General features: G+C 45.0%; 1 protein-coding gene across 3 annotated transcripts in view; it reads right to left on the reverse strand.

Annotated features, from left to right (window-relative positions):
- lamc2 (laminin, gamma 2) overlaps positions 1-13,290 on the reverse strand; it is a 130,088-nt gene that overhangs the window by 14,210 nt on the left and 102,588 nt on the right. For all 3 annotated transcript variants that reach the window (XM_084320823.1, XM_084320824.1, XM_084320822.1), the window contains exon 19: positions 12,286-12,482. In XM_084320823.1, the coding sequence (XP_084176949.1) occupies positions 12,286-12,482 (197 nt within the window). The remainder of the gene's footprint in view (positions 1-12,285; positions 12,483-13,290) is intronic.

The raw sequence follows: 13,290 nt of genomic DNA on the forward strand, positions 1-13,290 counted from the left end.
ATAAGCTTTCTACTTCACGAAACTTGGTGAATTTTACTCAGGAAACATTGATTAAACCAGTGGACAATGTTTTCATGGACAGATGGCGGCAAATCTACGTAAATTCAAATACACCGGGCCGGCCTCCAGTAGGCCCGACAAAGCCTTGACTACCAGTTCCAAGTCGCCGCTAACCACATCACCAAAGATGCCTGGCATGAAAAAGTCGGACTTCGCAGCGGCGATAATATCAGAACTGAAAGAGGCACTTTCCAAAGAGTTCAACGGTATTAGAAAAGATCTGAAAGAGATGAAAGCGGAAATGCAAAGTTGCATTGCGGCATTACACGAGGATGTTGACAAAATGAGGGTTTCAATCAAGGACGTGGAAGACGGTCTTTCGACGTGGTCAGACGAGGTGGTAACGTTACAAACCACAGTCAAAGACTTAAAGACGGAGGTGGCCGGTCTCAGGGGAAAGTGTGAGGACGTGGAAGGAAGAATGAGGAGGTGTAATGTAAGGATACTCGGAGTGGCTGAGACGGATGGCTCGAGTTCCACTGTGTCGGTCTCAAAACTACTGAAAGACGTGCTACAAATGGATAATGAAGTGCTGGTAGACCGCTCGCACAGAACACTGGGGCCGAAAAGGACAGACGGGAAGCCTCGTGCTATCGTGGCTAAACTCCACTACTACCAGGACTGTGTTGAGGTGTTGAGCTGGGCGCACGCTCAGGCTCCATTACAGGTCAACGGAATGACTATTGCAATCTTCCCCGACTATGCCACAAGCGTCGCGAAAGCCAGGGCTGCGTTTACGGAGGTAAGGAAGCTACTACGCGGTCGAAAGGACACCCGGTACGGCATTCTTTTTCCAGCCCGACTTCACATCACACACAAGGGAAAAGATAAAGAGTTCATCGATGCAAGTGAAGCAATGAGCTACGTCAGAAAGAACATTGTGCATGCAGCAGCGGGTGAGGTCGGGTAGGCTACCTTTGGCACACACAATGCTAGCATTCTTTAGAAAAAAAAGATAAAGGATTCTCGAGATACTGTTTGCTCTGCACATCACTATAAACTTTTTCGATCAGAAAGGGGAGATACTCGGATATTTATGTGTTATATCTGTACCGTACAGATGTTGTGAATGATGTGCCATCTTGTCCCCAACGGGTTACTGCTTGCTAAAAGGCCACTGTAAAATCTGCTAATTAACAATCTAGTGTAATGATCCACCTACTCAGTTTCAAGAATTTACCACTGGTTGTTATTAAGCTATACAACAGACTTAACACCCAGCAAATCTCTGACCCTATATCAACAGACCACATAGAAAGAGAGATGTATCGGTGTGTACGTGCTGCTTATGTTATGCAGGTGATGTAAACAATGTATCATATTAACTTCAACAGGGCAATATATGTATAGAGGCTACTGTAATGTCTACTGTGTGATCATCTATGTGTAGCATCATCTGCCTAGCATTGAGAGGACGCCACTGGATACCATATATCAAGCTAAGTGACTCACCAATCTCCAGCTAATTCATTACCCTCTACTTATGATGTACAGGTGATGTGAACAGTGTATAATTTTGGCTCCAATAGGACAATATGTGTATACACATACAGACATATAAATATGTACACACACGCTCACACCTACGATGGCGCACATGTTCGCACACCTAATGGATGCACTATCTAGAGATTCTAGACGTACCACACACACATAGGCGCATATTACGTGCATGCACAGACACACATGTAGACACACATACACGTTTACACATTATACAGATACGGGGGCATGGACCCACACACTCACACTTACACACCCATACGCTTACACCCTGGCTGTGTCCGATACATCCATGCACACACACACATAGTGCGTGTGTCCATGCGTCTATAAATGGGTGTGTACCTGGGCATATGCCCTTCAGTGCTCGTGCAGTTGCGTGCACGTGAACCTATGTCACATAGGTTCACGTGCACGCAACTGCACGAGCACTGAAGGGCATATGCCCAGGTACACACCCATTTATAGACGCATGGACACACGCACACTCCCACGCCTCTTCCAATTTATTCTATATCACCCAATCAGGCACCCTTTTTTGTGTTTAACGGGGCATGTTGGTTGCCCTTGTTCGGGAGTAAGGTGTTCTGCCCTATTTCGGGGCCTGCTTAATGTGAGGTTGTTAATGTTAATATATTATTGTTATGCTTACCGTTTACCGTTGCCACCTATATTACCTTACCTGGTTGGGTGTATCCCACTGGGCAGCTGAAGACTTTATATAATACCAAGATCTGAGTAAAAACTTTTACTCTTACTTTTTTTTTTTCTTCTCTTTATTATTTTCTTTTACCTAAGGGGCTCGACGAGGGCCTGAGCGGCTGGCTCTAGAGAACCTCCAACACAAGCACATTATGTGTGGATTAGTTTCTGAAGGGTATTTTGGGCACCTTGTTTTTTATAGGTGTCAGGGGGGGGGGGTTACCGGACTTGTACATCCAACATGCTTAATTGATCAGACGTCTGTTTTGCTTTTCACCTGCAGTTGTGCTGAGCTCTCTCTAGGTTCCAGATGCATGGCCTCTCTCATCTACTATGATCGACACGGGTGATACCATGGGGCTGGAAGGGTGCTCTGTCAATTTCGTGAGTTGGAATGTTAAATCACTCAACCACCCAGTAAAGCGTAAGAAGATACTTACACATTTAAAACAACTCAATGTAGACATAGCGTTTTTACAGGAGACACACTTAAAAACTGCGGACCATGCTCGACTGAGGGGGGGGGGGGGGTGGGTGGGACAGATGTATCACTCCAACTTCCACACAAGGGCCAGAGGAGCAGCCATTTTGATAGATAAAAACACGCCATTTACTATGTCAAGTGTAGAGGCCGACCCTGCAGGGCGCTATATTATAGTGGTGGGGAAACTGCATTAATTTCCGGTCATTCTGGCTAATATCTACGCACCAAACTGGGACAACCCTTCGTTCTTCACCAGCCTCGTAACCAATGCGAATACGGAGCGATAGTTATCTCAGACCATGGTCCCTTAGTTATGAAAATGAGTATCCCGAATACACGGCTCGGCCACTGCCAGTGGAGACTCAACCCGTTGCTCCTGTCGGAGGAAGCCTTCACAAACTTCATCACCTCGGAAATTACATTATTTCTCGACATTAATAAGACTGTGAATGTCTTCTTTAACCATTTGGAAATCACTGAAGGGGTACTTAAGGGGACAGGTGATTTCATATTGCGCCAACCAAAAGAAGATAAACACGGCACGCCTTAAGCAACTGACGGATGAGATTTTGGAGCTAGATAGATAGACTACATAGCCACTCGCCATCAACCGACACACTTGAAAAAACGTATATCGTTGCGAACTGAGTTTGACCTCCTGTCAACGCGACAGGCTGAGTACCTCATTACTAAAACGCGACAGGGGTACTATGAACATGGGGAGAAGGCCGGACGGATACTTGCCCATCAGCTGCGACAAAGAACTGCCAACCAGTCCATCCCCACTATCAACGACGAGCGGGGCTCAAAAGCCACTGACAACCTTAAAATTAATAAAAGCTTTAAAACTTTCTACCAATCGTTATACACCTCAGACTCGCAAGTGGGGCCCTCCATGCTAGACGATTTCTAAAGGACCCTCCGCGTCCCGACAGTCGACCCAGAGAGGGCCGCAGATCTGGAGGAGGAACTTACGGTTGCGGAGATTACGTCAGCGATTAGATCTATGCAGAGTGGCAAGTCCCCGGGACCAGACGGCTACCCTACAGACTTCTACAAAAAATTCTCAACCCAGCTGTCCCCGCTGCAGCTAGCCGTATTTGATTAATCATTCTCAACAAATTCTCTTCCTCCGACCATGCGCCAAGCGGTTATCTCCTTAATCCTTAAGAAAGAAAAGAACCCACTGGAATGTGGCTCGTTCCGTCCAATTTCCCTCCTTAACGCCGATGTCAAGGTTCTCGCTAAGGTTCTGGCCCGTCGTCTGGAGGGGGTTCTCCCCTCGATTATCTCGCCGGACCAAACAGGCTTCATCAAGAATTGGTACTCTTTCTTTAATATCAGACGCCTCCTAAATATCCTGTATAGCCCCTCTCCACCCGGAACACCTGAGGTGGTCCTCTCCCTTGATGCGGAAAAAGCGTTTGATCGGGTGGAGTGGAACTATCTTTTTCATGCTCTGGAGAGGTTTGGGTTTGGCCCTAAACTCATAGCTTGGATTAAAATTCTATATACGTCTCCGATGGCTGCCGTTCGCACCAACAACAATCTATCCACCTACTTTGAACTCCATAGGGGTACGAGACAGGGATGTCCTTTATCTCCACTCCTTTTCACGATCGCAATGGAGCCCCTTGCGCTGGCTCTGAGGCAGAACACCGATATCAAAGGGATCATGCGCGTGGGCTCGGAGCATAAAGTCTCGCTCTACGCGGACGACATGTTGTATATATCACAACCCCAAACGAGTCTTCCTCGGTTGATGACCCTACTTGCAGACTTCGGCAAAATATCCGGATACAAAATCAACATTCTAAAAAGCGAGCTGATGCCCGTCGGCACCTCGGCGGATCGGATACCTCTGAGCACATTCCCGTTTAAAATTAGCCCTAAAAAGTTCAAGTACCTCGGGATATGGATCACGCATGAACATAAGGACCTATATATGGCTAACTATCAACCTTTACTGTCTGATCTGGCGAGAGATATTGAACGTTGGGACCCCCTGTCGCTATCCCTGGGTGGGAGAATCAACACAATAAAGATGAATGTATTGCCGAAATTTCTATATGTATTTCAGAGACTTCCAGTCTTTCTTACTAAAACATTCTTCTCCAAGATAAACAACCAGATATCTTCCTTTATCTGGAACAAAAAACCGCCCCGGATCAAAAGATCTATGCTGCAGAGACCACGCGTAATGGGTGGGATGGCGCTTCCAAACTTTATTTACTACTACTGGGCAGCAAACATAAGATCGTTACTATACTGGGTAAAGGGCGAGGACACAGCCCCCTGGTGGACAGTGCTGGAGAGAGCGTCGGTTAAATCCACCTCCCTATCTGCCTTGTTATGTGCTAAGCTCCCGTTCACACAGCCCATATCTAGCTTTACCTCGAACCCAGTTGTCATCCATTCGATAAAAGTGTGGAATCAATTTAGAAGAACCTTTTCCCTCAGGGAACTATCACTGGCTGCTCCGATCACAAGAAATCACATGTTTGTCCCATCAACGATGGATAAGGCCTTCGACAGTTGGGCTGGGAGTGGAGTGATTACGCTGTCTGACCTCTATATAGACGGCAACTTTGCCTCCTTTGAACAGCTAGTACAGAAATACAAGATCCCTAGGTCACACTTCTATACTTGCAACTCCGGAGCTTCGTAACTTCGAACTCGGACTGCTACCCAGTGTGTCCTCCTGCCTCCCTTTTAGACTCAATCTTGAACTGTAAACTGATCCAGAAACAGGCTATAAGCAGAATTTATGAACTACTTAATAGAAGCAACTCGACACCTTTAGATCTCCTCAGGGGCAGATGGGAGACTGACTTAGGTGAACCAATCACAGAAGACACATGGGACAAAATAATACAGGGGATTTTCTCCTCTTCCATTTGCCTTAAACATGCGGTTATCCAATAAAAAATTGTACACCGACTGCATTGGTCTAAAATATATCCCGACATAGACCCTCTATGCGACCGCTGCAGACAGGCTCCAGCCACTCTGCTCCACAAGTTCTGGACGTGCCCAAAGTTGCACACCTATTGGCAGACCATCTTTGACACCTTCTCTAAGATATTTGGAAAGGAAGTGGAGCCATCACCATATATTGCATTATTCGGAGTGGCCCCAATGGACATCCACTTTAGATGGTGGGAATCTAGAATGCTGGCCTTCTGTTCACTCTTGGCCAGAAGGCTAATACTGTTCAAATGGAAGGACCCAGGTTCACCTGTCTATGGCCACTGGATGAGAGAGGTCATGTATCATATTAAACTGGAGAAGATCAGGTATACTGTCAGAGGTTGTACCGAAAAATTCCACAATATTTGGGATCCTTTCCTAACTTTCTTTGAGGGTATGGAAGCGGATAATGTGACAGAGGCGATCTGACTGGCCTTCCTAGTCTCTTGGCTTGTTATTCTTTTATGTTCTTACTTTTCTTTTTCTCTATCTACAGAATACAAGAGATGCATATGTGACTGCTGTCTGGTGATTTAAACGCTAAAAGGAAAAACAATGATTAATAAATGTGTAACTGAGGGGTACAATTCCCTGACTATTGAATAAGTATGGTATCATTAAACCACTACTGACTTATGTACATTACTACTGGCCATACAGTACACAGGTATATGAGATGAACACCTCCACAATAACACGGCTTCACAACAAATACTGTTTAGAAGAATATTTATTAGCAGCACGAAGATTATCTTACATTACTTTACTTATCAAGATTGAGAGTTGCGCTTGTAAGGCGAAGAATGTGCATGAATAGGTCAAGAGCGTAAGTCCATGAGCATATTACGCAGGAGATAATTAATACCACCTGTATCATAAGAATTATATATGGTACACTAGTAGGGCAGCTGGAGATACTAATAGGGTCCCTCCGGTTGTAGGCCAGCAGGGGAGAGGATTTGTCGGTAGCGAAAGTCTGGGTCAACGAGGAATAAGGAGACTCCAGGTACAGGAGACAGTGCAATAATCTCTTGATCCGCAGACGAACAACAGCTATTCTCCGGTATGCAGTGCCGCATGGAGGAAAGCTAGCCGGCCTCAAGGGTCCTAGAGGCGGGCTCGACGATGCTCCTCACAGGGTAAATCCCACACAATTGTGGGTGTAGACGATTCTCCGCTCCATCAGCTACAGGACCAAAGCAAATATAATCCAGCCGAAAAGGGCTCTGTAGTCGTCGGGGTAGGTTATCCAGTGTACATATCCACACGGTTCTCGTCTAGGGCTCCTCGGATGACGGCACCAGGTTAAGCCGCCCAGCCTGGATAAGCACACTAGCTCGGTACGAGGAAGCGTTGGTAATGCTGGTCACTGTAGAACGGTAGCCGCACGATACACTATACATAATAGACTATTACTTAATAATAGAATAGGTCGAACTCGACGATACAGCGTTAAACTCTGACACTTCAGCTATCAATTCGCACACGGTCTCAAGGCTCTATTTCGGGGCAAAACGGGCCCACTTCACAGCACGTTGTATCGTGGTGTGAGGCTTCAACTTATTGGGTAACATACTGCTGTATTCACCTGCGCCGTATTTATACGTTAGGTGAACAATCTAGTACCAGCCTTATTTCTGTCTCGTATTCTTGCGCCGAACCGGGCATGTCCAGGCATGTCTTGGCGGTGACTTTGAACTAGACATTGGGGGTATGGCCGTGGCGCCTAGGGGATCGCTGTCCAATAGGAGAACGAAATATTATGGTCTGTACTAGGTAAAAGGGATATTCCGTGTATATGTACAAAGAATATACAAAGGATATCAGACGATATTCAAATACTATACAATATATCTCAAGTAATAAATATATATATTCGGTTTAATCTGACCCTTTGTAACAAAATGATTTAAGGTATTTTAGAATTATTTTGTCTGGTATAGGGGTGGGGGGAGGGGAGGGAGAGAGGGAGGGAGGGCATTACTTTACTTTTCTTTTCTTTTGGCCCATATGGGACCGCCTGTAAAATCTAAATATTCAAATAAAAATTTAAAAGGTACACCGTAACGCCAAAGCCCCCTTGGCACCATTTCTCGTGCCGGAGAGGCGTTTTGACCATGTCAATGTGGACCTGGTGGGTCCCCTGCCCCCCTCCCACAGGTTCACTCACCTCCTCACCATGGTGGACAGAACCACTAGGTGGCCGGAGGTGGTCCCGCTGGCATCGACCACATCCGCCGAGGTGGCCCGGGCTTTCATTGGGTCCTGGGTAGCCCGTTTTGGCACACCGTCTGACCTCACATCCGACCGGGGCCCACAGTTTATGTCCGGGCTCTGGACTGCAGTCGCCGAGGGCCTGGGAGTGAAGCTCAACCGCACCACAGCCTACAATCCACAGGGCAATGGCTTGTTTGAACGGTTTCACCGCTCTATGAAGGCTGCTCTGCAGGCCAGCCTTACGGACGGCAACTGGGTCGACCGGCTTCCCTGGGTCATGCTTGGCCTGCGCTCTGCCCCCAAAGAAGACCTGCAGGCCTCGGCTGCTGAGCTGGTGTACGGACAGCCGCTGCGAGTCCCGGGGGAGTTCCTCCCAGATGCCGAGGCTCCCTTGTCGGTTACCTCATCTCGGACTGTGCTCAGGGATGGCGCTGGTGCCTTCACCCCAGTCCCAACTTCCCAGCACTGCCTCCCGCAGTCCTACATGCCTAGGGATCTGCAGTCAGCCAGGTATGTCTTCATTCGCCATGACAGCCACCGTACCCCTCTGCAGCCCCCTTATGACGCCCTTTTCGCGTCCTGGAGGCGGGGCCTAAGAACTTCATGTTGGACATTGGAGGAAGGTCAGAGCGGGTATCCGTCGACCGGCTCAAGCCTGCCCATTTGGACCTAGACAGGCCAGTTGAACTGGCCCGGCCCCCGCGGCGTGGACGACCCCCTGCCCGGCCCCTGCCAACTACCTTTCCCTCTCGTCACCTCATATCTCCTGGGGGGTGGTGGAGGTTTAGGTGAGATAAGAGGCTTGAATTAGTCCATTGGAAAGACACCTTGCACTTTAGTTCTGTGTGATGTAAATAAGTTAATGTTAAAGGAAAACTAGCTCATTTGCCATCTACCCTGGAGTTAGACAAGAAGATACATACCTTTTTCTTCTCTGTGCATGCAGTAGAAGTAGGAAGAAGTTGGGAACTAGGCTAATGGAGGAACCTACTTCCAGTGACTGACACTAAGCTAGGCTAACGGTGCACGTCTTCCTACTCCTACTGCATACACAGAGAAGAAAAAGGTATGTATCTTAACACTCCAACATTTTGGGAACCCTGGAGTTAGACAAGAAGATGCATACCTTTTTCTTCTCTGTGCATGCAGTAGGAGTAGGAAGACGTTGGGAACTAGGCTAATGGAGGAACCTACTTCTAGTGACTGACGCTAAGCTAGGCTAATGGTGCACGTCTTCCTACTCCTACTGCATGCACAGAGAAGAAAAAAGGTATGTATCTTCTTGTCTAACTCCAGGGTAGATGGCAAATAAGCTAATTTCCTTTAGTTTTCCTTTAAGTATTGTTTTATATACTGTGCATTTATGTTAATATTAATACGTGAGCTATGATTATAACTGTTATTTCATTTCGGATGTATGGAAGCGCTGTATGCTTAGTTAAGGCTTGTGCATGGAGATGCTGTTTATAATTCACATGTGATCCGGGGACTTAGCGGGGAATAGGCTGTAATTGGTCTAAATACGTCACATGGGCATCGGTGAAAGAGGTAAACAGGAAGTTGCAGGGAATTTGACAGCAGAGAAGGGACATGAGAAGGAACTGGTGAGTGGATGTGAGAGTAAGCGAATTGTTTTCAGAACGATAGTAGTGATGTGTTGGTTATTGACTGAATGTTTGATTGTTTCAAGGTTTGTAACCTGTTGGAGAAAAAGAGATTTCGACAACTGAGTGGCATCCTGTCCATCCCTTCACCCCAGCTGCGGGAGCATAGCAGCACAATTGATGTCCATCGGGTCCCTGACATGAAATGGGACAAACTATGCATCAAGTGTGCTGGACAAGTGTGCTGGACATCAAGTGGCTCGAATGAAGCCTTTCACTTGCCCGAGTACCATTTCTACGCCCGGACCATATAAAATGTAACACACAGTGTGAAATAAGGTTACAAAGGGTAGGCGATACTGCCACCTAGCAGGATTTGGACGGCATTGCAATCTCGGGGTCTCAGAATGAGTCCCAATGATACACCGAGGTCCGTGAGACTGTATAGAATAAAAAAATCGAATAAAAGAAAAAACTATGAAAACGATCGAAAACCTGACTATACTCGGGTTTTGGCGCGCAACGCATGGTGAGATAACCCGACTATAGTCGTGATTGGTGCTGAAAGTGTTAACACGCAACGGCGCGTATGCCCACTGGTGCGACACAGCGGCTAGGGTCTGCATTTTCTTTAATACTATATTTGCCCTATTTGTTGCCTGTCGATTGCCCTTTCAGGCGACAAATCCGTTCAGCGGTTCTCGAGTTACATGCTGATATGTGAGGTGTGTGCCAAAGTACACGACTCCCGAGGCTGTATCAATCATTTGGCGATTTCAAAGATTATTGGACAAGATTGTAGCCAATGAGTGGCTTTCCAATGATACCCCACATGGGGATCTGCGAATCAGGGATCTATGAAAAGTCACAAGCGTTTCGTTTAGGCTCGTTTAGGCTGCTAAACGAACAATAAACACTATGCAACAACCATCAAATGCACACAGCACACACACCCACACGCACACACTCACTTAAACAAACAACACACTGCAGCACCCACTCTCCACACTTTAGATCACACAAACACACTTTATATTTATTGATAAAGGATTTGCACTACAACTCATACACCTACTGTAAACTGTACCTAAATTGCACCTCATCCTATTTCTGCCTTGCACTATATAGTATTGTGTATTAGTACACTACACAGTATTGTATATTATATGGTAACTCAGTTACGTCTACTCTGCATCGAACATTGTACATATGTCTATACTGAACACTGTGACCTCATTTTTTTACTTCTAATTTACATGCTATACTATGTTATTTTATTTCATACTTATCTTGTCTTGCACAGTCTCTGGAGCGTAACAGTAAGAAGCATTTTGTATAAAAGTATTCTGTACTTCTGTATGACAACTATTAAAGAAACTTGAAACTTGAGAAACTTGAGGAAGAGAAAAAAAATTAGGAAATGGTTTACTGGAGAGCTTTTCTTTTTCTCCACAGTTTACCAAAATCGCTCCTAATAATTTCTGAACAGATTTTTATGAAATTTTAACATGTATTGTACTACATAAGACTAGATTTGGATATTGCAAATACTACTGAAAAACGTGAGTAACAAGTTTTTCTACAACTCAAGTTCAGACCTATGTTACTCTATTTCATTAGCACTAAAAGTGATCTTTCTTTATTGTATCAGTAACTTCAGAATGTTATCTTTCAAACGAGACCAGGCTTATGCATGTGCTATAAGTATAAAGTATAGTATTTTGGTTTGCAAAAAAAGTATGCAGTCCTCAAAAACGAAAACAAAAATGGCCACTTTTCTGCCCCCTTGTTAACACTTTGAGTGCCACGCCGGGTTTTCCTTTTTACCCCCTGAATGCCACCATCGGCGCCAATGTTAACGTTAATATCGCCTAATCTATGTTTTAAATGATGGCTATGTGTCTAATCTGCCCATCGCATTATCAAAGACTATTTTCCAGTCAGTGCTGTCAAGGCAGATTGTTTTTTTATCGCGTCATTTCCGTTTCAGAGCATTTAGAAAAGCACCCGTTTTGAGATAAAAAAACAGCCCATTCTGGACTATTCTATGAAAATCGTCTTTTACTGGAATATTCCACAACGTTGATATTCGTCGGCCTTTTTATGAATCGTTTTCAAATAAACGCTAGATGATCAATATTATACGTGCACGCAAGCACATTCGGGCCGCACACGGATAATCGCCGCGTTGATTTCCTCTTGGACTTTTACAGTGAAACCGAAAGAGCCCATTTCACAAAACAGCTTATAACTTCATCAAAATTTGTCTGATTATCCTAACACTGATAACATAGAGTCCTTACCTGACATCAGATGGTATCCAACTGGTATATTCCAATTCCTGATCACCATTCGAAAAAATCGATAAGTGTATAGATCCAACGCGATACAGTAGAACTCCATGATCAGCGGGGCTCAGAGGCTCCAGAATGAACTGTGGTAACCCCGGCTGGATCAGTGGACTGGAAAATGTGGAGTACCGGTTTCCCCATCCATTTTCATTGAGTCCATTCCAAAATCCCTTATGTCATCTGAAAGACGATAGGGGGCGCTTTTTTCCACATATGATCTCCGGCGGAGCTTGTGTATACTCGGGTAGGCTCGCGTGATGCAATATGATTTCAGATCGCTAAAAAAATAAAATAATAATAATTCCGAGAAATCTCGTGAGTGGCTTTCAACCACATAAAAATAAACCAGAGATATCTTGTGTGTGGCAGTTAAAGTGTTAAGAGGTTAAAGTACCTCCAGGTGGGAGACGACCATCTGAAGCTTGTTGACGGCCTCCATCACGTCATCATAGTCCCCGGAGACGCCGGCCAGGATGAGTTGGACCTGAGAGTTGTTGCCGACAGCCTGCTGAATGGTGGCGTTGATGGCAGGAAGCCTCTCAATGGCCTCATTGGCCAAAGCCTTGTTGGTGGCAACCCGCTGGTCAAATCCTGGAGGAGACGGAGACATGAACCATCAAGTCTTTCTCAGGACCATCTTAGTCTTCCTTCAAATCAGTTCTTACACCACAGCCACCATCGCACTAAATTATGGAAACAACTACCTTGTGAAATCAGGTCTGCTGATAGTGTGGAGTCTTTTAAACAGGGTCTTAAAACCTTTTTATACAGTCAGGCGTTTAATTGATCATGTATGCAGTGTAACATTTGTGTATGTGGTTGTTAACTTTATTTTTAAAGTATTTTACAAACTTTTAATTTATATGTGATGTAACATGTGGTTATGTTATTCTGATTAACTTTTTACTGCCTGTAAAGCACTTTGTGATTTTAATCTAGAATCACTCACATCTATCTGTGAAATACTATTGTATTGTTTATTTTGTGCAATACTTGAATACTTACCACGTGCAAAATCCCATTCTCTATATCATTACTCAGTATTATTACTATGTGTAAGTATGTGTATGTGTCAAATCGATAATTGTGAATCTGTGAACCAATGCTGTGAATCTGTGTGGAATGTGTGCATGTAAGTGCACATGCAAGTTGTACAACACCTTTGTACTATTCTTACTTTTATTGCTATTTTGCTATTTGCTGTTGCTTTTTGTTCTCGTATATTGTCCTAGTATATTTAAATAATAAAGGAATTCAAATTCATCTTATTAAAGTTTATTAGAAAATTCTGAAATTAACTTTTAATTTGGCTGGCTTGGATTGAAGTCCATCTTAACTATAGGCAATGCCTGCATAGCCACACTGTCAGCCCAAAGAGGGAGTAAACTAATGGGTGCCA

This window comes from Notolepis coatsorum (genome assembly GCF_963971535.1).
Source record: "Notolepis coatsorum genome assembly, chromosome: 8".
Classification (NCBI taxonomy): Eukaryota; Metazoa; Chordata; class Actinopteri; order Aulopiformes; family Paralepididae; genus Notolepis; species Notolepis coatsorum.